General features: G+C 33.2%; 4 protein-coding genes across 7 annotated transcripts; 2 read left to right on the forward strand and 2 right to left on the reverse strand.

The window, feature by feature from the left end:
• Positions 1-1,057: 1,057 nt before the first annotated feature.
• On the forward strand, positions 1,058-1,867 carry LOC140956285 (zinc-finger homeodomain protein 11-like). Its single transcript, XM_073412999.1, has one exon. It carries the CDS (start codon positions 1,196-1,198, stop codon positions 1,727-1,729), a length of 534 nt encoding a protein of 177 aa, XP_073269100.1. The 5' UTR covers positions 1,058-1,195; the 3' UTR covers positions 1,730-1,867.
• Positions 1,868-3,508: 1,641 nt separating this feature from the next.
• LOC140991356 (calmodulin) lies at positions 3,509-6,051 on the reverse strand. 2 transcript variants are annotated; one of them, XM_073461274.1, is made up of 4 exons: positions 5,832-6,051; positions 4,799-4,956; positions 4,018-4,098; positions 3,509-3,884 (listed from the first exon to the last, which is right to left on the reverse strand). In XM_073461274.1, exons 1-4 carry the CDS (start codon positions 5,905-5,907, stop codon positions 3,750-3,752), a joined length of 450 nt encoding a protein of 149 aa, XP_073317375.1. In that variant the 5' UTR covers positions 5,908-6,051; the 3' UTR covers positions 3,509-3,749. The 2 variants fall into 2 exon arrangements, with proteins under 2 accessions (XP_073317375.1, XP_073317374.1); XM_073461273.1 differs by having other exon boundaries at positions 3,509-3,911.
• Positions 6,052-7,613: 1,562 nt separating this feature from the next.
• LOC140991355 (putative 3,4-dihydroxy-2-butanone kinase) lies at positions 7,614-15,330 on the reverse strand. Its single transcript, XM_073461272.1, has 20 exons — positions 15,064-15,330; positions 14,437-14,510; positions 14,274-14,337; positions 13,789-13,901; positions 13,632-13,679; positions 13,322-13,393; positions 13,127-13,216; positions 12,014-12,187; positions 11,567-11,650; positions 11,106-11,161; positions 10,787-10,917; positions 10,627-10,719; positions 10,422-10,483; positions 9,988-10,131; positions 9,858-9,901; positions 8,841-8,924; positions 8,660-8,733; positions 8,469-8,581; positions 8,299-8,394; positions 7,614-7,978 (listed from the first exon to the last, which is right to left on the reverse strand). Exons 1-20 carry the CDS (start codon positions 15,101-15,103, stop codon positions 7,853-7,855), a joined length of 1,782 nt encoding a protein of 593 aa, XP_073317373.1. The 5' UTR covers positions 15,104-15,330; the 3' UTR covers positions 7,614-7,852.
• Positions 15,331-24,166: 8,836 nt separating this feature from the next.
• Positions 24,167-27,107, forward strand: LOC140991046 (uncharacterized). 3 transcript variants are annotated; one of them, XR_012177769.1, is made up of 8 exons: positions 24,167-24,301; positions 24,398-24,500; positions 25,088-25,167; positions 25,288-25,605; positions 25,817-25,893; positions 26,479-26,522; positions 26,608-26,673; positions 26,838-27,107. XR_012177769.1 is itself a non-coding variant. In XM_073460956.1 (8 exons), the coding sequence occupies exons 1-8, from the start codon at positions 24,206-24,208 to the stop codon at positions 26,865-26,867; spliced, it is 813 nt and encodes a 270-aa protein (XP_073317057.1). In that variant the 5' UTR covers positions 24,167-24,205; the 3' UTR covers positions 26,868-27,107. The 3 variants fall into 3 exon arrangements, 2 of the variants coding, with proteins under 2 accessions (XP_073317057.1, XP_073317056.1); XM_073460956.1 differs by having other exon boundaries at positions 25,817-25,896; positions 26,483-26,522; XM_073460955.1 differs by lacking the exons at positions 26,479-26,522; positions 26,608-26,673; positions 26,838-27,107 and adding an exon at positions 26,062-26,463.
• Positions 27,108-27,347: the final 240 nt, after the last annotated feature.

The following is a 27,347-nucleotide window of genomic DNA, read 5'->3' on the forward strand; positions in this document are numbered from 1 at the left end:
TTTTTTTGTATCAATTATTGTGACCATGTAATTTAGTTCATACATATTATCGACTCTTTTTACAACCAGTCCAAAATCACATTAAATATCTAAAATACGTCTCCAATATAAATCCATTTGACTCGTGAAATATGACAATGAAAAATGTGATGATTAATCGAAAGATAAGGACATCATAACCATTCTTTTAACTCCAATTAGTATTGTAAAACTTGAATAAAATGCAAAATTATACAAAAAATTTGAATCTCATCATTCACCCCAAACAATACTTATATGTTTTACTAAATCGATTTTTAACATTAAAGTTATATCCCCTCAATGAAATCACCAAGTAAACAATACATTTATTTTATTTAATATTTTAATTTCAATTTCTTTAGATAAATAAATTAATTAATCATGTAAGAAAATAGGAAGAGATTTGGTGCAAAATTTTTAACCTTATAAAAAAAAAAAAAAACAGTTCTAATAAAGAAAAGCAGTGGCTATAATAAAGCCACATAGACTATATACTTACAAATATGACATAATAAATAAAAATAAATAAACACAATGGGAGATTGATTATGAAAAGTCGTGTTTCCTATAATTAGAAAATTACAAAATCTTCTGTCCATTATCGATTTGTCGTAGCATTGAGATATATAAAAATAATAAATCCCACTCCTATATAATAAATAATTACTAATTATTACCCCAAAAAAATCTCCAACTCCGACATAACATCACAAGAAGAATATATAAACGATAAAATAATATATTAGTTAATATAATGATTTATAACTCTAATTTTTCGTAAATCTTGAATCAAATATTAGATAAAATTAAAATAATCAATTAATATTTTATCATTCCCTTCAGAACCTCTTATTTACTCTTTCAATTCCATATATAGAAGGCTATATTCTGTTTCCACGAGTGAGATGGTTTTATGGTAGTTTCCACAAAAAAGATACGAATAAAGGTAAAAAATGTAAAATAGTTAGGTCAACAGGAACAGGAGAATTCATTGCAACCACGTTTATCTTCAAATTATATACCCAACAAACACCATTGTTATATACACCACTGAATCTCCATCTCCATCTCCATCTCCACTGTGAGACTAGAGAAAGAAAACGCTGTTTCTCTCTCTTTGTGTGTGTGAGAGGGAGAGGGATACATACATATATATATAGACACACACACACACATGGAGGGAGGAGACAACAGCAGTGGCAATGAAGTATACAGAGAATGCCAAAGAAACCATGCAGCCAGCCTGGGGAGCTACGCGACGGACGGGTGCGGGGAGTTCACGCCGGACTACACCACCCCCGGAGGCCTACTCAGCTGCGCTGCATGCGGCTGCCACCGCAGCTTCCACCGGAAAGTCACCTACAGCACAACCCACCGCAGCCAGGTGGTGGGGGAGATCATAGACTACAGCGGCGGAGGGAGGTCGGACAGGCAAATGGCAGCCGCCATCCCGTACTCCCCGGAGTCCTCGATCAACAAGAAGAGGTTCCGGACCAAGTTCTCGGAGGAGCAAAAGGAGAAAATGCTGGGCTTCGCGGAGAATCTGGGGTGGAAGCTGCAGAGGAAAGATCAAGAAGAGGATGAAATCGAGAGGTTCTGCAGAGGGATAGGGATCAGCAGGAAAGTGTTCAAGGTTTGGATGCACAATCACAAGAACTCGTCCTCTCATTCTGCTGGAAATGCATCTTCTCTTACAGATGAACAATAGATTTTTACAAAAGTGTTGGGATATAATTCTTTTCTTTTATTTTCTTGCCATGTTTGTAAATTTAATTTTATCTCATGATTCCTGACAATGTTAGTAGTAATCAGTATCGGGTTTTAATTAGGGAGTTATTATTGTGTGAATTTATTTATTAGAATGGACTTGGACATTTGTTACCACCGGATCAATCAGGTTTTCATTTTTATCCGAGTTAGAATTTTTTAAATCATGGTTGAGTTAATATTGACAAATGGAATCTTCGAACTACCAGACAATAAGACAGTGTATAAAAAATATCGGAAAACAACAAGCTACCCGGGCTACTGTTCGGACGGAGTAACACATGACTTCACCCCTGGTTACGACGTTGGTTAATGTATTATTTTTTTGACAAGAAATTTGCGGTCGATGCAAATTGAATAAATCTTTGAATTTAATTTATATTAGTCAAATTTTGTGCAACGACCTCGAAGAAAATGTTGCTAAGATTACCCAGAATGTTAGTTCTTTAATCATGCATGTGATAGTTACACACTAATGTATATTAGTCAAATTCTGTGCAACAACTTCGACGAAAATGTTGCTAAGAGTACCCAGAATCAAGCTTCTAAAAAGCGTGAAGCGTCCCGGAGCGCAGATGTCGAGCTCCAAGCTTTTCAAGCTTAAGCGAGATTAGAACAAGTTTAAACGTGAAAAAGCGTTTTTTATCTTTAGTGTAATTGTAATTATCTCAAACCAATAAACAGATAAAATAATACATAAATATGATAAATTTAAGTCTGATGCATTAATTCTCATATTTATAGAAGCATAAAAATCTCAAAATTACAATCTTTATTTGTTTTTGCAACTATACCACATTAAAAATGTTAAATATTTGTCAAATCCTTATCACAGACACGCTTAATCATGATTAAAATTAAAAAATAAACATATAAATTATAAACCTAATTTATTATTTTAAAATAAAAAGATATATCTTCAAAATAAAAAAATTAAAAAATAAATAGATGTGATTAATTGTGCTTAAATACGCTTAATTCGGTCAAACTACAATTTGATTGCTTTTTTCCACTTTCTCCGAAACGAAGCGTTTTTACCGAGCTTCAAACTTAAGCATGCTTAAGCGAGATTTAAGCGAACTTTTTAGAACACTGTCCAGAATACTATTAACTTCTTTACGTGTGATATTTTTAGAGAGTAAATCAATTTTAGTTAAGCAATCATATATGTGATTATGTTTTTATCGTCCTTCACATAAATATTTTAATATGAAATATGATTCACTGCCTATTAACCTAAATTAGGATATAAAATAGTAGAGTATAGGATTAAACTTTAATGACTGCTTACAAAAACAATCATGCATGAACCCAATAATTCGGGGATTAAAATGTCAATTTTCTCATTATTTATTAACTTCATAAAAAAAAACATGAGTTGAATGAAGTATTTAAAACAAGTGGAACAAAAATACTTGTATTCCTTCAAAAAAAAAAAAAAAAAAAATTGTATTCAGATATTTTTTTTAATATAATACTTGTGTTCAGATAAGTTTAGCTATGTTGCCATACTGCTAGATAATGAAGCTCGACGTGACTAAAAAAATTAGTTTGCAACAATAAAAAACAACACGTCGTAAACAAGTGGTTAAGTTACAGGGTAAGGCTTAGTTTTATTTAATTTTGTTTTTTAATTTTTCTTATGTAATCCTATGAACGGGATTCAACTCGACACGACGACAACCATGCGAATTGAAAATAAAATTAGCCCACTTCAAAATTCAAAAAACAATACCAAGTGGTATTCATAGGCAGGCACTTAAAAGTAAACAGAAGAATGTTTTCAAAGGAACAGATATTGAGGTTGATATGTCCTTAACAATCTACAGACTAAATTCATTGCTCAAGTCCAGAAGAGCATAAACGATTATGCCGTATAAGACAGATAGTAGTAGGTAGATAGATGGTAGTACCCAATTAACCAATGCTTTCAACTCCAGATTCCATATAATCTCGAAAAATCACTTGGCAAGCATCATTCTAACAAACTCCTCGTAATTTACTTGGCCATCACCATCCACGTCAGCTTCTCGCATCATCTCATCGACTTCTTCGTCTGTCAACTTCTCCCCAAGGTTTGTCATAACATGACGAAGCTGCGAGATTGGTATGATACAGTAGGTCTACGTTGAAAGATAATGATAAAAGAATCAAGAGACAAAAGCTTTGTTTGATGGGTAAAGTTGAACACGAGTGAAACTGAGAGGGTGGATTAAAGGATAGAAATACCTCAGCAGCAGAAATGAAGCCGTTTTGATCTTTATCAAATACCTTGAAAGCTTCTTTAAGTTCCTCCTCTGAGTCGGCATCCTTCACAAACAAAGAAGGATGTTTAGTTTCCTCAGGATGTTTATTTCGTACTTATCACATTTTGAATCTGCTACCCAATCTCGATTATTTAGAATCATTGAGTTTCTCACTTCCCCCCCAAAACCATATTCTATTACACCTTTTTACAGAAAGTGCACAACACTGAATTTATCAAAGGCATTAATGTATACATTTCTCTCCATGACGCTGACATCTCCAAGTAAACACTCAATGATGTGCATTCACGGCTATCAAATATTCACCCCAGCCAACTATGAATTCAATGTAGAGCGTCTTAAGTATGAAGTCACTTTATTCAGTAAATAAAATATATTTTACCGGCATGGCATGAGCACAAACATACAATCGTTACAATATCCCATACGCAGCAATAAAATATCTAGAGTAGTTTTGGTTGTCAAATCCTAAAACTATTTGACTATCACTATGAGCACAGAAAGAAACATGGAAGTTTGGAAATGGAAAGAGCTACAATCATAAATGGCAATAAAGACCAGTAACACCCCACATATAAATATAAAAGAACTAAAAATGCAACAGCTATCCAAATGAATGATAATCCATGTTAGATGATCATATACATAAACCTCATTTTTAATCAGCTTACAGCATTTTAATACACCCTAATAAAATCAACCTCTATCAAAAGTAAGTTAAGCAGATCGGAAAGAAAAATTACCTTCATCTTTCGAGCCATCAAATTCAAGAATTCGGGGAAGTCAATGGTACCATTTTGGTCAGCGTCAACTTCATTGATCATATCTTGAAGTTCAGCCTCGGTGGGATTCTGTCCAAGTGACCTCATCACCGTTCCCAACTCCTTAGTCGTGATACAACCTTCACAAAGAATTAAGTTTATACGAAACTACACTTTTAAATAATAATAGAGTTGAAATGCATATAAGTTCCATAAAATACCATTTTCCAATCGAATATATAATACCAGAGATGGGTACGAGTACATAAGATCTTAAAAAAATTACAAACCAAGAACATTATTGGGTCTTTTGCATTCATTATCACATTAATATATTAAATAACATGCAATTGAAACTGCCAATTCTCTTGAATCTTGAACGAAGAGAATGTATAGTTGCTCTCATCCACAACAAATACAAGAATCAAGATCCAATTCCACCCAGAACAAACTAAGCAAATTTTAACGACAGTAAACACAGATAAAACAATAATTCTGTGAATACTAATACTTCCTACATCATAAACCTGCCAACAGGATAAGAGACCAGACTAAGAACCGGACTAATAACAGAATGTAAATTCGAAAACCTTGATCCATCTATCAATCAACTCAATCAATGAATATAGTTAACCCATAAATCACTTGCCACAACTATTCAAACCTTGAAATCTTTCAATTCCGGGGGCTTTTTTTCCAGCACCAAACATATGAACCAAAAGAAGCCTAAAGCTACAGCTACATCCATATTTCATAGCCTAACATGCGCAGGAAAAGTAGAAAAAACACATAATAAACTATCATTTCTCATTCAATCTCTCAACTTTAAACATTCATTTCACCAATGTAACATATAAAATAACAGAAACGAAGCTGTAGAAGCATTCAACTCATGAATTATCACACACCGAGCAGAAGCAAAGATCTGAAAAACAACAGAACCATTCTAGAGCAAAAAATTAGCGAACAGAATTACAGAAAATAGATCGATCGAGAAGAAAAAAAATCAGTATACCATCGCCATCCTTATCGAAAAGGCTGAATGCTTCCTTGAACTCAGCGATCTGCTCCTCCGTCAACTGCTCGGCCATTCGCTCCCTAGCTAATTTCCTACTTCTCGAAACACAATTGCGGAGAAAATCACACTTCCAAAGGTTTTCTGGAAAGGATTTTTACGTAGAGCAGAGTGCAAGTTGCGACTTTCGAGGTGGGATTCTCTTCAACAATGCGATTTTAGCAAGATATTTTATGAAAAACTATTGCTCTGGTGTAATATTGCGTGTTTTAATAGTATTTTATTTTTTATTTTTTAAAATATATTTTGTATTTTTATCTATTTTTTAAATTAGTTTGATTTATATTAATATAAAATAATATCATAATTATGAAAATTGGTCAGAGATATGATTAAAAAAATTTAAACACAAAAAATCTTATTTGATCGTAAAGTCAATTTTACAAGACAAAACTCATATTCAATACGATTCATAAAAAAACATATCATTTTTTTATGCCAAAAATTATTACTTTTCACTATAAATATAGATCGAGTCGACTCGTCTCACTGATATAAATTCATAAAACCGTCTCGAAAGATATCTAGAGCTTAGTGGGAGATAGAAGATATGTGGGGTTATCATAATTCTTTTTATTTTTCTTTTCTAGAGACCTCTCATTAGGTGTTGTAAAAGAATCAAAAATCGTTTTGGTTAGGGATGACAATAAGTTGAATTCGGGAGTAATTTCATATCTTTCATCTTCATCCTCATTTATTATATTCATACTCATCTCCATCTCCATGGGTATTCAATTTCATTCACATTCTTATATCCATCGGAGGATTGAATATTCATATCCTACTCAAATATCATATTACCATTTATAATTGTATTTTCTTATATTTGAATTATTTCGAGTAAGCTATGGATATTTAGTGAATTACAATAAGGAATAAAAATTTAATATAAAACTTAGCTAATTAAATATTATAGAAGAAATAACAAAATATTAGAAACAATTTATCATAACATCATTCATTATCTTACAAAAACAACATCAACCATTTATTATCAATTTTCTTCATATTATTCAACAAAAGTTTATTAGAATTAACATCAAAACGGAAAAATAGTATATATATCCGGGTCGGTCGGGTATGAGTAAGTTTTTTTAAGACTCCTCTTCATTTTCATACTAAATTACTCATTTAGTTAACAGGGTAAAAATTTCCTCCATATCCTCATTCATTCATGTCGAGTAACGGATTCTCTCTCAAGTTCAGATGAAATTGTCATCCCTAAGTTTGGTTCAATTTTTAGAGGTACGAATTTATGAGATGAAAAGGTTTTTTGAAATTACTTTTCAAAGGTGTAGATAAAATTTATAAATTGTGATATTGAATCCCATTTGAATTGATATTTACTTGAATAATTATCAAGAGTAATGTATTCTAAAATTTTGGAATATGATATATCATGATATAACAAGAAATAAAGTAAATTTAAATAATGATAATGTCAATATATATAGTTTTGATATGATACACATCTATCGTTTCTACCCCTGTTTCCACAAGTGAAATGACGCTCACATATTGAATGTGAATATGCTTCATCATATCAAATTGATGATTCCACAAATGAGACGACACTTACATATTGAATGTAAAATTTGAATATACTTCATCATATCTAATTGATGATTGTCGCTTCACTGGTGGATACATAAGTGAGTGTGGTGAGTGGAGTAAAATTGTGGTAAAGCTTGATTATTTCTAAATCGTCCACATTTCAAGAAATAGAAACAAAAATAGCTGGTTATAACATCAAAAATTTTGAAATAAAGAGTAAACAGTTGATAGTATTACAATTTTTGTACGACGATAAATGGTACTGCTATCTCGGCTTTATGCAGTAACAGCATAAGCGGAAAGCTCGTAGTTAGTTAGAACAAGGAAAAGTATGCTCATCACAATTTCCTCCTCGAGAACAAAAACGAGACGGAAGGACGTAACACTGGAAACCTAAAAATTTGCACTCACGATGCATGGTACTTATCCTTGACAGCTAAGGCTGCTGCTCGATACCAAGAAGCTGCAGCCATCGCCCCTGGATCGGGAACTGATGCAAGAATATCTGCCGAGACATATGATGAACGACCCGCCTGAAAACAAATCACAAGTTGATTATTACAATTTTCGTTAGAAAAACATTTGTGATTATTCTGATCCACCAATTTCATGCCCGCGTTTTTTCAAAATGAAAGATGGTTGAAGATTGCTGTCTTCTTTTCCTATATTTTGCAGCCAAGCTTTTTGTATCTAGTAAATGCTATGTTAATGGCGTTTGAAAATGAAAATATCTTCCGCCGATATTTTTACTTTGAAGCCATCAAATATTGCGTCTAAAATGGTTTCTCCTTCAAATGTCATCATGGCATCGAATGATTTATTAAAAGAACATGCGGAGAATCAAGAACGTCACCTGTGCTTGCATGTTTTTTGTTGACTCAGCACCTGCAACTGCTGCTTCAGCTGAGACAACAAAGGCATCGACGGGATCTTCTCCAGCAGTCAATTTCTGTCCATGAAGCTTACAGTATTAATTAAATATCAGTTTTAAAAAGGGCTCGCCTAAAATCTGTCGGCTCAAACCTCCTTAAGTACGGAGGATGCCGGAATAAGAGCATCCAATAGCGTACGGTAGCCAGCACTGGCACCTCCATATTTACTGACAGCAGCGATAGCAGCTTCAAGAGCATTAGCCCCTAAATCACGAGTTATGGTTAATGATAGAGCCAGATACACCAAAGTCACAAGTAAAAGCCCGACTCAAATCATCTTACAATGTAGTGGTGTAACGATTGGATTACAATCCGCTTTCAACTGAGCATATGCCGCCTTAAAGAATATGTCATATCTGTGTTTGAGACAGAAGAATTATTTTAACTTTTAACTAGAAGTCCTCAGCAAAAATCAATAAATAAGTTGCAAAAAAGCTTAGGTGAGAGAATGAGAGTGTTATACAGGATGCCACTAGTTCCTCCCATGACTTTTCTAATAGAAGATCCAGTTTCTTTGATTGCCTCCGCAGGATCGTTCAGTGGATAACTGGAACAGTTAAGTTACATAAGCAATGTAAGAACATGATTGAATTTAAGGGCAGCAAGATCATATTTTAATAAATTAGCCACATTCTTTAACCAAATTTAGAAGTGTGCACTCTATATTAATAACTGAATAAAGGAAAAACATTTTGCTTCAAATTACAGACCGCGTGCATAACCACCAAAGGTAATAGAAGAAATAAAGATTGTCAATCATATAACAAAAACGCAATCAATGAATAGCATAATCGACACCAATCACATTTCAACATCTGCCAATGGAGGACCATTTGGAAGAAAAAGAAAAAAGCGAAACAAAAACTAGAACAACATTTCAGAGGCAAAAGCCACATATCAAATATGTCACTGAGGCACCATTCAAATGAAAGCCAAGTAGAAAACATTCAGGAGTATCAAAAGTTCAAGAGGGTTAAGATATTTTCGCTTCTAGAATACAATTTCAAAGAACAATTTTGTAGACCAAGAACAAAGACAGGTCATATTCTACAGTACCGATATGTTTTCGCAGTTGCCGCCTATTATGCTTTTTTTTAAAAAAAATTTCCTTTATGCTTTCCTTCATCATTTTTTTACATGAAAAAATTTTCCCCTTGCATGTGATCCAACATTTCCAATCACATGTTATACCAATATTAACAACTCTCTTTAATATATAAGCATGTATTCCCAACAGGCCCATACCTTGATCTCTTTTATTTTTCCATATCCACACATGAGATGTGGTTTGCACCTTGATCATGTTATGAAAAGGCATCATAATAAAACTCCATATTCGTAATCATTAAATCTTAAAAAGCAGAATCAATTATGAAAAAAATCCAATGGCCAAGAATACAATAGCAACAGAATGTTATGTTTATAATCTCGCTCACTGCTCGTATAAGCAAGAAAGGTAAATGAGCAAGCGGAAACTCACTATTTTTTCATGTCTTCAAGAATGGCTGATGCACCTCTAAACATCTAATACATTTCAAGAAATCAGACTAAAGTACAAACTAAAACCATGTTCTAAAAAAATATAAGGGAAATATTTTTCCTGCACTTACAGTTGATCCACAGTCACCATCACCAACTTTGCTGTCCCATTCATTTAAGCTGTCTTTGATATTGATAACTGCGGTAGCTGCTGCTTCAATAACCATTTCAAGAATAAAACCCTGAGGACTTAGCTGTTCGGGACGACTCAATGACTGAGAAAAATGTGAAAGCAATGAGAATCAATGAAGATAGTTCCCCAAAGACCATGTTTTGCAAGACTGAACAGCATAAAATAAGACAATGAGGGGGAAAGATAGACTTCAGGGACCCACAAATAGCCCCAAAATGACTTAGATAAGACCAATATGGTCGATAAATCCAGAAAGGGATACTGTATTGGTTGCAGGAAATATCTTAAGAACAGTTCAATCATTCCCAACACTGTATTTATCGATAGACACAGCATTGTATTTATCAATAGAAGCACATTAGATTCACATACCTCATCATTCTTTGTTGAACGAGATAGAGGAAGAGGAATGGGAATTTTAGCGGGTGGGCGGCCTACAAGAGAGATCGAACTTCATAAGAAATATAATAACTTTGGCAAAGAAGGGAAATGCTGACATATCGACAATCAACAATATTCTCCAGCAGCAGTAAAAATCTAGAACGGAAAATCCACAATGCAATAATATGGTACTAACCATCAGCACCAACAGGCCAATTTGGGGCCTTCGTTGGGGCATCCAATCGATTCAAAATCTTTTGGTCTGCCTTCATCACGGTGATTGAAAATCCTGCCAAAAAACAAAATAAGAAGTGAACTTTTTTCATAACAGTAAACTCTGGTGAGCACATACATACCCGCCATATCCAAAGAGGTCATAAAAGACCCAGTATAGACCCTATCAACAGCCAATCCATGTTCTAGCTGCAACACGGGAACAGCTTTTCCAGCTGCGATCATAAGTTCCATCAGAGGAGTGGCTCCTAACCTGCAATCCAGAGAAATGAAAAACGAAAAATCAAAAACATAAAAATGAAAGAAAACGAGTATTCATTTGAAGATGAACGCATGGAAAATTAAGCAGAGACCTCAAGGAAAGACACATATTTTCAGAATGAAAACAAAGATGCTTGTAAATTACATAGAGAAATAAGTCACATAGAAGTACAGACTTACCCATTAACCATGAGAACAATTCTACTGCCCCGTGTAATAGGAACATAGTTTGTTTCCTGTCAATGTATCAAAATAATCACACCCAAAGTAATAAAAAATAAAACAAAGTTATTCATGAAATCAAAGTTAGTTAAAGTGCATAATGTGTGTGTGTGTGTGTGTGTGTGCGCGCGTGTAACAATCTTAGTCCTAATCCTCACTTGATAAGAGGAAAAAGGAAAAATTGCAACTTTGTTAAAGCCACCCAACTGAAATGCATATATTTTGTCTTACATGAATTTCCATAAACTATGCGGCACGTGCATGTGATCGCTGATAATTAAAAAATTGTTTCCCATATTTACTCAACATGAGAACCCCCTCATGTTGTCCAGCACTGAGCGCTCAATGTGGTAGATGGATACTTGTTGATTTGTCATATGAATTGATTTCAATGTTTTGTACAAAAAATAACAACATACTGTTGACAATATCTGCTTCAGGACATGAGAGACCACAATGTCTACAGGTTGGAGGTCAGCCACGGCAGCACCTGGCTCGCCATGCTGAAAGAAATGTACAGAATAAGTAACATCATTTTCCAGTGATATGCAGCAATGCTTATTTGTAAGGAATTTCTTTCCAGTAAAAATGTTCAATAGGTGTTCAATTTGACAAGTAAAATAACCATATGTGGAGTCATACTAATACGCACATGTCATACGATGGAGACGCACATGTTATACGATGCATGACCTTTTAAATTCGAACACCAGCAATGAAAAAATTGCATAACATTTTTTAATAATTCAACAAACACCTTGGAATCATTGCATTACCGAATTGAATACATTGATAAGTTAAAAATAACAAAGGCTTTCCATCTCAAGTAACATACATTATTAGTTATAATCAAAGTAATCCCTTACAATTCCAAGACCAAGCTCCATTTTTCCAGGGCCTAAACGATCTGGTGTGACTTGACCTGGCAGTGTGCAAACCGACAATGCAACACCCATTGTGCCAACCATTTCTGATGCCCGTTTAGCTTCAGCAGCAACTTCAGTTAAAGAGAGACCAGCTGCTGCTGCTGCCCCAGCAACCTGTAATTTGCCGTAAGATTTAGAAACAATGGAGTTGCATGCACAATAATAATTGGTTTCATTTGGTAAGAAAAAACTTGGTCATCTTCAACAAGATTGTGGTTGAAAATAAAATAGCGAAAAAATTATTTTAAACATTTTCACGGAAATAAGAACAAAAGAACAAGAGACGGAATAGAGTTTTCCATATCAAATACTAGTATACTTGCAAAAAGTTACTACTAATGGCTGGTTTCATTCTCACACTTGTTGATTCCATTTTGAGATTCTAACATTTATGTCCTATTTTCTCAGATACTGAATGATTTTCCATTTAATTAGCATCCACAAATTTAAATAATTCAAAGGACTTGTTCACTCTTAAACAGAAAAAGAAAAGAAAAGAAATCTCTTAACTATTAGTACAGTAAATGGAAAATAGTGACTAAAGCAACATTGGAGTTAACATTCAATGAATAATTTTAACCTTTTCACCATTGCTAGATCGTCAATTCATAAGTCGGTTCAATAAACTAAAGAAAAATTTATGTTCTAATATAGAGATAAGTACTCAGCAGTGATAGGAAACGGAGACAGGGCATTTTGTTCCAATAAAGCTCAACCTTATCTATGAAACTTGCAGAGATGTGGCTTATAATGACAGGAAGAAAGATAGGGCATTTTTGTTTCATTAATGCCCAACTTTATCTATGAAACTCGAAGAGGACGTGGCTCAAACACTATTAAGAGGAAAAAGAAGAAATCTGCAATCACCAAATATGCATGGCTAGAATACTTGGGTGAAACAAAGAAAACGAATGAAGTGTTAAACAGATAACATAACTGAATTTCACCCACATCAACAGTGGCAAAATAGACAAGAAATGTGCAGGTAAGCAAATGCTATTACACGTTAGGAAAGATAGCACAGGCAGGATAAAGGTAGGGGAGTGGATCAACCTTATGAACAAAAATAGCGCCGGCTAACCCTCTTCGCCCAGCTATGCCTCTTGGAGGTGGTAGAGCACAGTCATCACCAACAATAACCATCTGCGAACACAAGTTTGAGTATGTTTCTTAATCAGATATATGAAATACTAAATCCCAATGTTTAGAATGAATGGTCATTAGGAGTAAGTTCACATAAACACATACCTCCACTGCATAACCTTCAGATTTAGCTTGCTCAGCGGCCAAACCAAAATTTAAACGGTCGCCCGTGTAATTCTGTAATGGACAGTAAGTTATATTCACTCCTTAAAAAACTTAGTAAAAAATGGCATACTGTGCAACAGATCATTTGTATTTCTTGAGGAAGTAAGCATAGAAAAATCTTGGAGAATTTTCCATGTGAATGCAATTATATATTCAGATGAACAAAGCTCAATCACGATAAAAAAATAAAAAATTGTATGAGTAGAAAAAAGATAGAGCAAAGTATCCAAAAAGTCAATTACTGAGATACCTTGACAATCAAAAGGCATCCCATAGAACCACTCACCGCTCGAATTCCCTGGCATGAAAAATGTAGTGTGTTAATCTAAAAACTATCACAAAAAGAAACTACCTGAAATTTATAAAACTTCTTTTTCATTTTATAAATAATTAGAACTCTGTCATACTGCAAGAATGGAGTCAACAGGAGGAGACGCGAAAACATCCCCACAGATTGCTGCTGTCAGCATCCCTTCACCAACAAATCCAGCATGAGCGGGCTCATGACCACTTCCACCTCCTGTGCCAAGAATTTAGTAATTTCCATCTGGTTTATACATACAACTAGGAAGATAATAATTCAAACCCATGTGTTAAGATGTTGGCAGACGTGTCAACAATTGAAAAACAATGTTCCAATGAAGCTGTCAAAATTTTCCACCAGGGAAAAACCTTACCGGAAAATTTCCCCTATGGCGAAACACTTATTTTATTATTTGGTAAAAGCGCCTGACAAAGCATAAACTCAAGTTTTGCATCCATACTATCCTTTTCAAAACTAACCCAATTCAGGCGTGACAAGAGTTTAGAATGGACACTAACTCGTTTACCTGATATCTTTACGGTGGCAGCACCAAATATAATAAAAACAAAGTAGTTAATTAGATCCTACCTGATATGACGGCAACTTTGTCGTATGTAGCAGCAGAAATATCTGCACGTAAAACAACTTTGACCTATACTTGCCACACACATGAGTCATGCTATTAGATAAAGCTGAAAGCATGTAAGACAACAATTCAAGCTGACTATTGCCAAAATAGAATGGAAATTACTTTAGGAAACCCGTCCAAATACTGCAACCTCGGATAAGTTTCCACCAGACCTTCAATGAACTCCGTCACCACATCTGCAAACCAAGGAACATGAATCACATTTCCAAATCCTATACTCGTTCCTACATCCATTGACACGTTTCTAAAGTGTAGTAGGACGTGCATTTTATTATTTCATCACCGTCCATAAAGTAGGAAGGGATTAAAAGAGTAACACAAACTAAATACTAACAAACATGATAATCCGTTACCGCCCAATCATCTCATGCAAAAAAACCGTACGTCTCTCAAAACAACTGTTGTACCCCAAGTATCAGAAGTAGTACGGCCAGTGTTAAATACGATATAAAACCAGCAGAACAAAATAGCTACGAATCAAATGAAAAGTCACAGAGAACGAAAAACAAAAACGAGAGATCAAACAAAACAAAATCCACAAATTCTCGTTCCCGGCATAAACCAAAGTCAAAGTCAATAATCCTTCATTCGAACGTATACACGCTCAATCCGTCCACATAAACGAATTCATCAAAGAAACGATAAACAAAAATCGAACGACGAATCAACAAAACGCAAATGCAGGAATACACAACGGAGGAAACGCAAACCGCGTGAAATTTTCGTTACCGTTCGGGTCATTGATGAGTTTTTTGCTCCGGAAATCCATTGCTGATCGCGAACGAAAACGAGACGATCAAAATCACTCAATGATTCATCAGAAAAACCCCCCTCGGAGGAGAGAATTGAGGGCTTGGAATTTTGGGAGAGTGGGCTCTGAAGAAAGGAAGTCACACGGGTGTTGAATAGCAGTTGATTTATCGAGTTTACTTGTCCGAAAACAACAAAACGTTGGTTGAGTTTCGATTTTGCTTCTCGTGTTTCTCGCGTATGTCTGTCTGTTCATGATCTTAATAGAAATTGGGAAATTTACTATATATTTATTTTATCACAAATTTGGTCGCGATCTTATAAATTTTTATAAGTTAACTCGTTTTTCGTCAAAATCACTAATATGAAATTGGACACATTGTCAGGTCAGAGTCATATTATTATCGCATACGTATCACGTCACTATCATATAAAATAATGACTAAAATTGTAAAAATAATAAAAATCAGAGACCAAAATTAAATTTATCAATATATAAAACCAAAATTGCCGAGTGACATGACTAATATTGCATTTTTTATTTTATATATATATGTAATAACATCAAAAAATCATAAAATCCCTTCGGTTTTCAACAATTAAACAAATTTTGAAAACGATATGTATCATAGTGTCGACATCCATCCACACATCATATGTTGTAATTGAGTAATTGACGTTATAGTTGGAAATTGGGATTGTGCTTTAAGTCTAATGGTTGATTATTTATTACGCAATAAATTTTTATGTAGAATTGTGTTGACATGAGTGTGATGTCATTAATTTATTTAATTTAATATCTATAAATGTAATTCATTATTTTGATGGCAAAAACTTGGGTGAGACTCACGGGTCATATTTTGTGATACAGATCTCTTATTTGGGTCATCGATGAAAAAGTATTACTTTTTATACTAAGAGTATTACTTTTTATTGTTAATATCAGTAGGGTTGACCGGTCTCACAGATAAAGATTCGTGAGACCGTCTCACAAAAGACATATTCTTGTTTGATATTGTAAAATTTCCAAATTTTACCCCGATTTGTGATATTGTAAAAATAATAGTGGAAATTGGCTACTGAAAAGTTAATCATCATGTGTTGAGATTTAAATTTTTTATAAGTTTTATATTTATATTAAAGTTTTGGTGTGGGATAATAAACAAATAAATATTTTTTTACTTAATTGATAATATTTAATTAAAAAACTGAAGTTTAAATATGGCAGGATTAGATTGAAATAACTTGTGGATGATAATGGAGGGAGAAAGAAGTGGATAATTATGCATGATTTGTAAGATAAATGGATAAATTTATTTAGAATGTGAGACAAATTCCATGGAAGAAACTAGCATTGGCAAAACGGACTAGTTAGGCGGATCGACTGCAACTTACCATTGTCCTTGTGGGGATTTCATTTGTGTTTGAACGAAACAGTGATTTATGTTGGTCTAGAGGCACCATTCCAGATGTTCTCGTTTCGATAACGTCGTATGCTCCACAAAATAAACGAGCAGAAATATTTGGAAACACGGCCGAGTAGATTAATCTATGTTACACCGAGAGTAGAACCTAGGGCATTTATTCACAGTCAAACAACCAATCCGAAAAAGAAGCAGCTCCTCTCGCAAAATTTGTCACTAAGCTACGAAGGTTTGCCACAGTTCATCGTTCCTTTGCATGTGTGCAATCAATAAACACATGCCAGCTGTTTTCAAGACTTGATTCACAGATAACACAACAAGAAGGTACTTGTACATGTCAGTATTGACACTACAAGAAATTTCAAAATTAACAACATACATACGACAACGATTTTCACTAAAACCGTTAAAAAACTTTTTAACAACGGTTTTAGTGAAAACCGCCGTAGAGCGTTTTTTTAAGCGAAAGACAACGATCTTTTGGTGGTCAAAAGACAACGGTTTTTAGGCTCAATGACATCAGTTCTATTAAACCGTTGTCGTTGAGCGTTTATGACAACGGTTTATAGAACCGTTATCTATTAGCGTGTTTTCTGGACAAATAACAACGATTTGTGTGGTCTGTTGTCATATTTAGCGACGATTTTAATAAAACCGTCGCTAATTTCAAAATTGCGACAGTTTTGCTAAAACTGTCGTTAATTTTAGAGACGGTTTTACGGTTTAAAGTAAAACTGTCGCATTATTGACATTAGCGACGGTCTTAGTTCGGCAGTCGCTAATTTTTGCGATGATCTTAGTAAAACTGTCGCTAAAACCGTCGCAAAATTGAAAAATGCGATAATTTTGAAAATACCGCCTTAATTAGCGACGGTTTTACCAATAACCGTCGCTAACTGTCTATAAATACGACCATTTTTTATCCATGTTCTTCACCCCACTTCACAACACTTAAAATTTTTCTCTCATACACAATTTTACCACTTCACAACACTTAAAATTTTTATCTCTTACACGATTTTAGATTCAACTCCTAGCATTTATTAAAATATATTCTAGGAATTTATTAAATTATTAAAAGTAATTTATTTTTATTTTTCATAAAATATTAGCGACGGAGATCATAAGAAATCGATGCTAAATTAGCGACGGACGTTATGGAAAAATTGTCGCTAATATTAGCGACGGTATTTAAGTAACCGTCGTTAATTTTAGCGACGGTTTTATAAAGTGTCGCTAATTAGCGACGGTTGTGAATAAAACCATCGCTAATTTTATTTGCGACGGTTTTCAAAAAACCGTCGCTAATTGCAGCTACGACAATGGTAAAAAAATGTTGTCTTTGAGCGCAACTTTTAACAACAGTGGCTTTAACAACAGTTTTAAAAAGGCTAAACCGTTGTCGTAGGGCAATTTTTTTGTAGTGTGAAGTTTTAATCGACAAGGTAGGAAGTCACGCACCACTCGCCGCGAAAATGATCGAATCTTCGGAGGCGCTAAGATTTTCCATAGATTTGACCACTCTTCTTCTTTGGAGATTTTTGTATATGTGTGATTTAGAGTAGGTGACTATCGAGTCAACTTGTGCTTTGGCTTTGTTGACTTTTATGTAAAAACAATCTATATTTTAATAATATTTTACTGTTTTATCAAATTGTGACATTTACTTTATCTTGGTACTTATTCAAACTACATAGATAAAGTCTTTGAATATATAATAGGTACCATGAGGTCTGCCTCCTCATAACGTAAGATCATGAAACTAAATAGAAAATGTATCGTTAGCAGTCGAACCAACCGCCTAAAATAATGATAAAGGTCGTTTGAGTTTGAAACTATCATTTGTGATGTAAATGATATTTTTAATTGGTAATGACATAGAGATGTCCATTTATACAGATAGATGATCATTTGATGATGCATTGAACAACTCTCTCTCGGACTGTCACGTGGTTATCACTTATTGAGTGGAATAGTCTGCAGTTATGGTTATACAACATTAGTTCTTTGACCCGGGACAACGTAGAGGCTTTACATACTAGCATGCACTTTGATCCGTTTACCTACTCCATTGAGGGGGTCATCAGGCGACGAGGTTGGATGTAGTTTCAAAATACTTAGGATCCAATGCATTATAGTTGGGGATTCGCTGTTTGCCTACGGGTGAAGATATCTTATATGATCTGATGAGTTAATAGTGCAAGGAATATCTGGCCAGAGTAAAAATGTACATTTTGGAAAAGTGTTTTCTCAGTTGCATATATCATATCACTGTTATTACTCAAATATATATCTCATCGTTATCGAATTCATTTGCAACTCTCGATATACCAATTGTTACATATTCGATCGGGATATATGAGTAGAAGAGACCATATTGTACGCTAATCATAACTTAAAGTTCTTACAGATACTATCAGTGATACTTAGAAGATCGTGAGGCGATGCTACTAGACTCTCTTAATATGATCCGATGGGTGCAATCAGACTTGAGTTCTGACATTCTTGATCAATGAGTTGATAAAGAGAATGTGATTAATTAGAGTAAGCCCGAATAAGAATAAATGTTATTTTGAATTACATGAAATCGTGAACCCACGGATAGCTATATCCTTGAACTATTGATGGTCACACAAGTATCATATTATGTGTTCCCGTTGAGATAGTCAAGTTCAAGTAATTGAATTTGACGACTGTAGTTCGATAGAGATCAAACATATTGCTTATAAAGATGTTTATAAGTTAATATCATATGATGGAAGATGTGGAAGTTAGCTTAACAACTAATTAAATGAGAAGAGTGGAACTGTCTATTTTAGTGAAGAAGTTCACAAAACTGGCATCTGACAAAATGGATAAGTAGAAAATTGTCCTTCAAAATTTTCATTTTTATTATATGAACGAGAATTATATCATCGACACATCGATATTGTCTGATCATCGATCAAGTTTATAATGAGTTCACAATTATTTATTTAATAAATTTAAAATCTACTAATTAAAAAATAATATTAGTAGTCATGACTATTAAATGCAAAATTCTAATGAAACATTCTAGAAGAGTCTATAATATATTAATTAAGTATTTGAGTTATTAAATAATGAAGATGTCTCGATTTCCTTGAATCTTTTTGCTTGAGGATTCCTCATGCGGTTCCAGTTGGATCTCTTTTCTATGACTTCTTTTCTAGCTACTTGTTTCCTTGGAGTTAGGGTTCCCATTGTTTCTTTCACATTCTTCATTCTTGAGCAGCAGCTGGATCTATGCCTTCACGCTAAAATGCTTGGTTGACAGCGGAGATATAATTTGAGGCTTCAACATATAAAGCTGCCCATCGAATATCAAGGTTGAGGACTTTGACAAATTTCTCTGTGTTTCTTACCTCATCTCCCAGGTAATGAGAAGCATAGTGAAGCAAACAGTGGAATTTCGTTTCGTATTGTGCCACGGTTAAAGAACCTTAAACTTGTTCCATGAATTTGCATTATTGCATGTTAAGTATTAATTGGGTGACGTATTTGGCCTCAAAATCCCTCGAAAATATAGTCTATATTTTGGGAGTGTTGATTTTTCTTCCACCGGTGATCCACGACTCTCCACCAGTTATATGTTGCTATCTCGAACTGATACACTACAAAGTTCACTTTCCTTAGAATAATTAAGAACTGAAAAAATCCTTTCGATTTTGATTAGCTATTCTTCAGCTTGTTGTGCATCAGGGGTGTCGTATATCTTGGGTGGGTTGAAGCTAAAGAATTTTCAAGAACTCGATCATCTGTTTCTTAAAATCTCCGAAACCTTCGATTATTTCATAAAAGTTTCTTGCTGGTGGTTCGACAGAGTTGAATGAACTGTCAAAATATGTCAAACATACTCATTGGATTTTGCTCTTATCGTGGAATACATTGTTCCTTTCTTTGGTTTTCCATTGCTTGGGAGCGAAAATATTCATCATGTTGGTAGGGTTAGCTCATCTTGCAGTTGAGGATAATTCATCTTGATTCCTAGCTCGTGAACTATTTCTTGACGATGTCATATTAGGAAATGGAAATTTAAATCGTTTTTCTTTTAAAATAAAAGTTTCTAAGAGATATAAATCAATATCAATTTAGAAGAAACTTTGTAGAATTCTATCAAACTTGATGATCACGTTATCCTCAGTTTTTGGGTCAAACTAAGGATAACATGTTATCTTATTTTTTACTCATTATATGGAAAGTCTGATATAACAATATACACTAGAGGCTTTTACTATAAGTCATTGTCATAAAAATCTCAAAATAAAAAATCTAATGGATTTGATTATATTACTCATGTGAACCTACGAATTATAACATTATCATTATCTTATATTTACAGTAGCGGAAGCGTGTACAATTCTTTAATTTACATAATATAGAAAAATTACAAATTCAAAAGAATATTCACGGTCTTGCTAAGCAAAAAATTCCATTCTCAATTTCAATCTTATTTGTAGTCATGTATCTGGAATTTACAATAAATAGAAAGAAAATAAAGGTTATGTCTTTGAGGTCTTAATTAGAAAATAAATTTGGGTTTATATATTTATTCAAAGTCAAACGAAATTTAGTAATGCAATAATTCAATATGATATGTTATTTATTAGTAGTAACATATCATTATGAAAATATCTTATCAAATGGAATGCAGTGACTCCCAAAACTCTGAACCGAATAGCGTAAGCTAAAGAGGTGGCTCCCACCAAAATTCGATGTGACAATTTTCCCCAAATACTCAAGTAGAATTTGTATAATTGATCATTTATGAGTCAAGTTGAACTCACATTTTCGGACCGAAATCACGTTGTTCAGATGAACAATCTACCCTATTTTAAACTGTTTTTCATTGGACTCATATTTCCATGACGAAACCATGTTGGTCAGTGGACTAGAAATCTTGTATTTAGACCATTGTCCATGCTTAATTCATCCAGTCATTCAATCAGTGATAAATGATCGGTAACCAGTCAAGAACCAATAAATTCAGATATTCAAATATGTAGTATAATATGACCAATAATTTGTGACATGCACAATATGATACAATATATAAATAAATAAGTAGTTTATAAACTTTATTGTAAATTCCAGGTCAAATGTCAAACTCTTTTATTGAAGAAATTGGTAGGAAAACCTTAGCTCGATAACTTACTGTTTCGCCTGGTTGATGAGCTTAAGCCAAGATAATTTATTATAAATATTACCCAAGTAACTTTATATTGGATATGATAATGAGTAGATGTGGAATATTTTGAAATCCATTCTTGTACAAACTTGTACCTATTTGTTTTGGTTAAAAATTCATTAATTCATATTAAATTAAAGAAATGTTCGAAAATTACGAAACTTCACCACATGACCAAAATTATGTCAGAAATGGATCGGAAAATTTAAAATTCGGCATTTGGGTGACGCTTGTACTGCACACGCCGATGTGGCGACGCCTGTGGTTGTTCCGTCGATCACATGCGACTAAATTTTTCCAGTCCGATATAATTTTGGACGATCTACAACTTTTATGCTTTACACTTTGTCAAAATTCGAAACATATCAAAACAGATTTGGAAAAAATATAATAGTCGTCATGCTTGTTTCGGACTATCAAAAACAATACTTTCTTTGAATGTCGGAATGATCGACTGACACATTTGTAAACTAAGAAATATTTTGAACAATTTTTATTTTAAAACCAAAGGAAAATTCATTAAAAAGAAAGAGTAAATCGAGCTTGAAGTGGCTACCCGAGACTAAGATTTTTGGAAATTTTCCAAAAATGTTTTTCACGAATTCGAAATTTCTAGAACAATTGTAATCATGATCATGTTACACCTCTAGGACACAATGGTTTTTGGCTAAAAAAAATGTGCTTGTACTAAAATTTGGGGATTTTTGGACAATATTTGATATTTTTCTTTGAATGTTCTTCTATTTTTTACTACATAATTTTTTTTCAAAATTACCTCTCAAGTCACGAATTTCAGAGGATTTTTTTTATAAAATGCAAGAGGTTTTTTTATAGGCAAAGTAAGCTGGGATGAATCACTATCCATAGCCAAGTGTTGACATATTTTGATGACACATTTTTGCTATTAAATTTAATTAGTAATAAATATTTTTTTTATTAATTAATATAATATTTAGACATTCCCATGAATTTTACATTTGTTTGTTTTATTTATTAATTTAGTATTTATTTTTATGTATTTAATATATGATAATTTTATTAATACATTTTTAGAATATTGTTCTTATATTACATACTTTAACCCATATTTAAAAAAAATAATTTTTACTTTAGTTATTTATTTTATTTTATTATTATTATTAATTTAATAATTTAATTTTATATTTTTATCGAAATTCTCTTTATTTCATTTAATTTTTTCTTAAATTCTCTTGTTATTCACTTTATAATGTTTTTAATTAATTTATATTATTTTAGAAGCTTATTTTATGTATTTTTACTATTCACCATAAGTTTATTTAAATTTTTATGTTGAAGATAATAAATTTCATTTCATTTACTTAATGCATTATTAATATTATTTTTATTCAAATCTTTATTTAAACTTTTATGTTGAGGATAATAAATNTTACTATAAATTTCTTGAATAATATCATAAACAAACCAAAAGCAAGATCGTAAGTTATCAAAGTGATATTTACTATCGATTTCTTGAATAATAATATTTGACATTTGACATGGAGTTTACCATAATTTTCATCTACTATTACTTTTATATTACATCACATTGTATATTTTGAAATTTAATTGGTCATATTATCCTAAATATTTGATTGTCTGGTATGTTTGGTTCTCGATTATTTATCAATCAACTACCGTAAATGAATGAATGACTGGAACATGGATAATAGACAATGTACCTGATTTTTAGTCAACTAGACAACACGTCTTTGGTTTGAAAAATGAGTTCAATGAACAACGAGTTATCAACTCGGGTATGAACCAATTTCGATGGTGATTCTGAAAGGTTAAAATTTGATCAAAAAAGAAAATAAGGATTAGAAAAGTTTATGCATCAACTTTTGAAAGCTTTGTTTGCAGGTTTGTGAGTATTGATGTTGCTTCCCTTTTAGCGGGTTCAAGTTTAGCCCACCTCGTTGCCCAATTACATTTTTTAAAATATATATTATTTAATTATATGCAAATAAAAACTTATATTTTTTTAATGATCTAAATCGAAACAATAGATTTCAGTTCACTTTGGTTGGTTTTTGCTAAACAATTTTGTAGGTTTTTTTTTTAAAAATAAAATAAAAAACATTATACTTTTATTTTAAAATATAATAAAATTTAAAATGTAAAAGTATTGAATTTTATTTAGAAACTCGTTTGTTAATGATATTTTATATAAAAAAAACCTTAAATTAAACAGAATAAGCTGATTAAATGATTTTAAAAAAAATTGAATTATTAAAATCAATTTCCGAATTAAATTGATTATGCCTGTTATTTCCATTAATTTGGTTTATACTAAATTTTAGTAACAGTATTATTTACTATAGATGTTGTTAACTTTATTAAATTTCTAATTTTAAAATCATTACTTTTATTATCAATTTTATTTGATATTTCTTTAGTAATATAAAAACAATTATATTATATTTAAAAAAAGAAAATTTTACAAAAATAGAGAATAATAAAAGGCTGTGAGATGTTGGGAGGTGCCATCAAGAACTTGCCCGCGAGATTGGCGATGGTGGCAAAATCAACTGATTATGGCTGCGGAAGAAAGGTTAAAAGAAGAGAGGTACACGCCTATATTACCCAGTATTTCTTTTCTGTTTTTTTTTTTAAATTGTGATTTATTTTCATGTTATTGATTTTCAAGATTTGTTTCCGGCAGGTGCTGGAGAGAAAGAAATCAATCGAAGGAATAATTGGAGCTGCTTCTTCCTTGAAAGACCATCTTTCTTGCTTCCCACAGTTCCGCCACCACCATAAAAATGGTTCGTTAAATAGTTTAGGTATCAATGGTTTTTTTTTTTTCCCATTTATTTTTGTGTGTTGAATTTTCAATTAGCAGCTCCATAAAAAAAAAAAAAATCTTTGCAAAAGTTTCTTGGGTTCATGTGATCTTTGATGGCACATTGAGTATAGAAACTTTCAATGGCCCAGTTGATATTCTGATGATTGAGCATTTTTCGTGGAGCGACCAAGAGGTAGGAGATGTGCTATTTCTTGGGAAGAGAATAAAGACGGGGGTGTCATGTCTTGTTTCGTTCTTGGAAGCGGAAAAGAGGGTAGAAAATGAAGCCAAATATTTGTTGTGGTGTTCGGTATATGTATTGAAATGGTTTGTAAATGGAAGGATTTTACTTGTAATCAGAAGTTCAAGAAAAGTTAGCTGGAATTGGCCTTTTTACCCGTTCGAATAGTTTATCCTGTTCTTTAAGTGTGGCGCCAATGTGAGCATTCACCGATCTTGTGAATGATAGCTTCTCTTGTTTTCCTTCACCCCTTGTCATTTATGGTAGACTTCTTTACATTCTTATACCTACATTGCTTTATTAAATTTTAATATTATTATTTCTAGGCTTGTATATACATTTGGAGTCCGTACGTGGGAATAAGCTCTCACTTTATGCAAAACGATATGTGCAAGAGCTTCTTAAGGTGGCATGGTTGACATATATAACGTATATTTTTTTCCATTTTTTCTAACATATCGAACATGATACCGTGTTTATCTCTTTGAGTTTTAATGAGTATTTGTTTATTTTTTTCATCTTAAAGTTAAATATGGAGGCACCCTATGGACCTGAATGGCCAGCAGAAGAAAAGATTAAGCGGAGGGAAATGATTTCAGAGGAAGCTCGATATATTTTTGTGCATGAGATCTCAAATAAAGATTCTGACAAAGTGTCTGACTTAATGGGCAAGAGGAGGACATGTAATTGCAGTGGCCCAATCATTGGTTTTGTGCATTACCGATTCATTATGGAGGAAGAAGTGCCTGTTGTCTATGTTTATGAATTACAGCTTGAGCCCCGTGTTCAAGGAAAGGGACTAGGGAAAATCTTAATGCAATTGGTAGAGCTTATTGCTTGTGAGGTGTGGTTAAGTTTTCAAATTTCCATTTCGCCAAATTCTGTGAATGTTATGTTGAGAATATGGAAAACAAGGTTTATATGTAAAAGTATGTGTTAGCATAGTAATTGATGAATACTATAAACAATGTCTATAAAATTCCACTCATTTTGCATGTGTCCGTCTTCACCTTGATTTACCACTTTAGAATTAATTGATTCAATCCTTTTTGTAGAATAAAATGGGAGCTGTGGTGCTAACTGTTCAAAGAGCCAATTCGTCAGCAATGGACTTCTACATCGGTAAACTTAGGTAGGGTATTTTGTAATCATTTAAACTGTCCACGACCTTTGTTTTTACATTGTTATGCTTATCAAACTTGATGAGTTTTGGAATTTGAGTACCTCGAATGGAGATTAGAATCTTGTTTCACCAGTGTTATAGCTCAATGTTGTGATTATGAATCATAATTCATTGTAGGTGGCTTTGTTTTGCTACGTCAACTAGTTCCAGACACAGTTATTCACATCTGTATCCCTATGTGCTGTGCTTCACCCGGTCCCTTACACCCGAATGACTTTTTGAAGCCAATATTTATTTTTTACTCGTGTATTTGCCCCCTAAGCAAAAAACTTGCAGCATCCGAAGCTGAAACTCCTGTTCTTCGTGATCACGTGAAAATCCATGTTGTCGTTATTGAAAATTCACCATATTTATTTCCAACGAATAGTTTTGAGGAATGGTTCATTGAGATTTTATCTCATGAAAGTCAGCCTATTAATTTTGTGTGAGGCTGATTTTGTCTATTTCTATCTTTATGTGATTTTGTGAAATGCATGTTGCTATAGTTGATGTTGCTATAAGTTCTCAACCAATTCGAAAACTTCTCCACTGCAGATACTCTTATCTCTGCAATTTCACCATCAAGGGTTGATCCATTGGTTAGCACTCTCTTGACTTCAATACTTTTCATCCATTTGAGACTATCATAGAATATTACCTGATTATTAAAATTACCTTCTGCAGGGAGTACAAAAAAGCTATGAGATTCTTTGTAAAACATTTGACCATGAAGCTCGAGTAATATTGGAGGTACACTAAGCACGATTATGATACTCGTCATATCATTATAATCTTAAATTCACCTGGCTTACCATGTAACCATACGATCTGATAATAAAGCCTATGATGCATTGAAACTAGTTGATGTGTCAACCCTCAAATTATGTGATGCTTATTACATTATTATTTTCCAGGCAGCGCAAGATACTGCAGTCGACGCATGAGACTCTTGGATGACTGATACGACCTAGTTACTTCTCCTCACCCATTCGGCCGCTATGCATATTCGTACCATTTGTTTGCTCATTATGCATTCAACTTATAGAGCTTGAGCTGATGGAACCGAATGTCTTTAGAGGGTAGTTTCTTCCGGTCTCTCTCCGTTGTCTTCCTGTTGTAATATTCATTATGTCACCATTATTTGTTTGAGAACTGCTATCTATATGGAACTAGGACTTAATTATTTATATATTTTATTATTAAATCTGAAGTTTCTTGTCATATCCATTATCAACCGGGTGGGTCTCTTCCTTAGTATATACCGGTGGACTCGAGATGGACATGAAAAATCAACATCAATCTTTACTTTGGTGAAGATTTGATAAAACCTTGGCACTAATATGCAAAATAACAGGTTTCTATTTTTTTGTTTTTTAAAAAATTTGATGGGTATCATGATGTTAAATTAGGGGTGTAAACGAACC

The sequence above is a fragment of the Primulina huaijiensis genome, chromosome 13, assembly GCF_012295235.1.
Source record: "Primulina huaijiensis isolate GDHJ02 chromosome 13, ASM1229523v2, whole genome shotgun sequence".
Classification (NCBI taxonomy): Eukaryota; Viridiplantae; Streptophyta; class Magnoliopsida; order Lamiales; family Gesneriaceae; genus Primulina; species Primulina huaijiensis.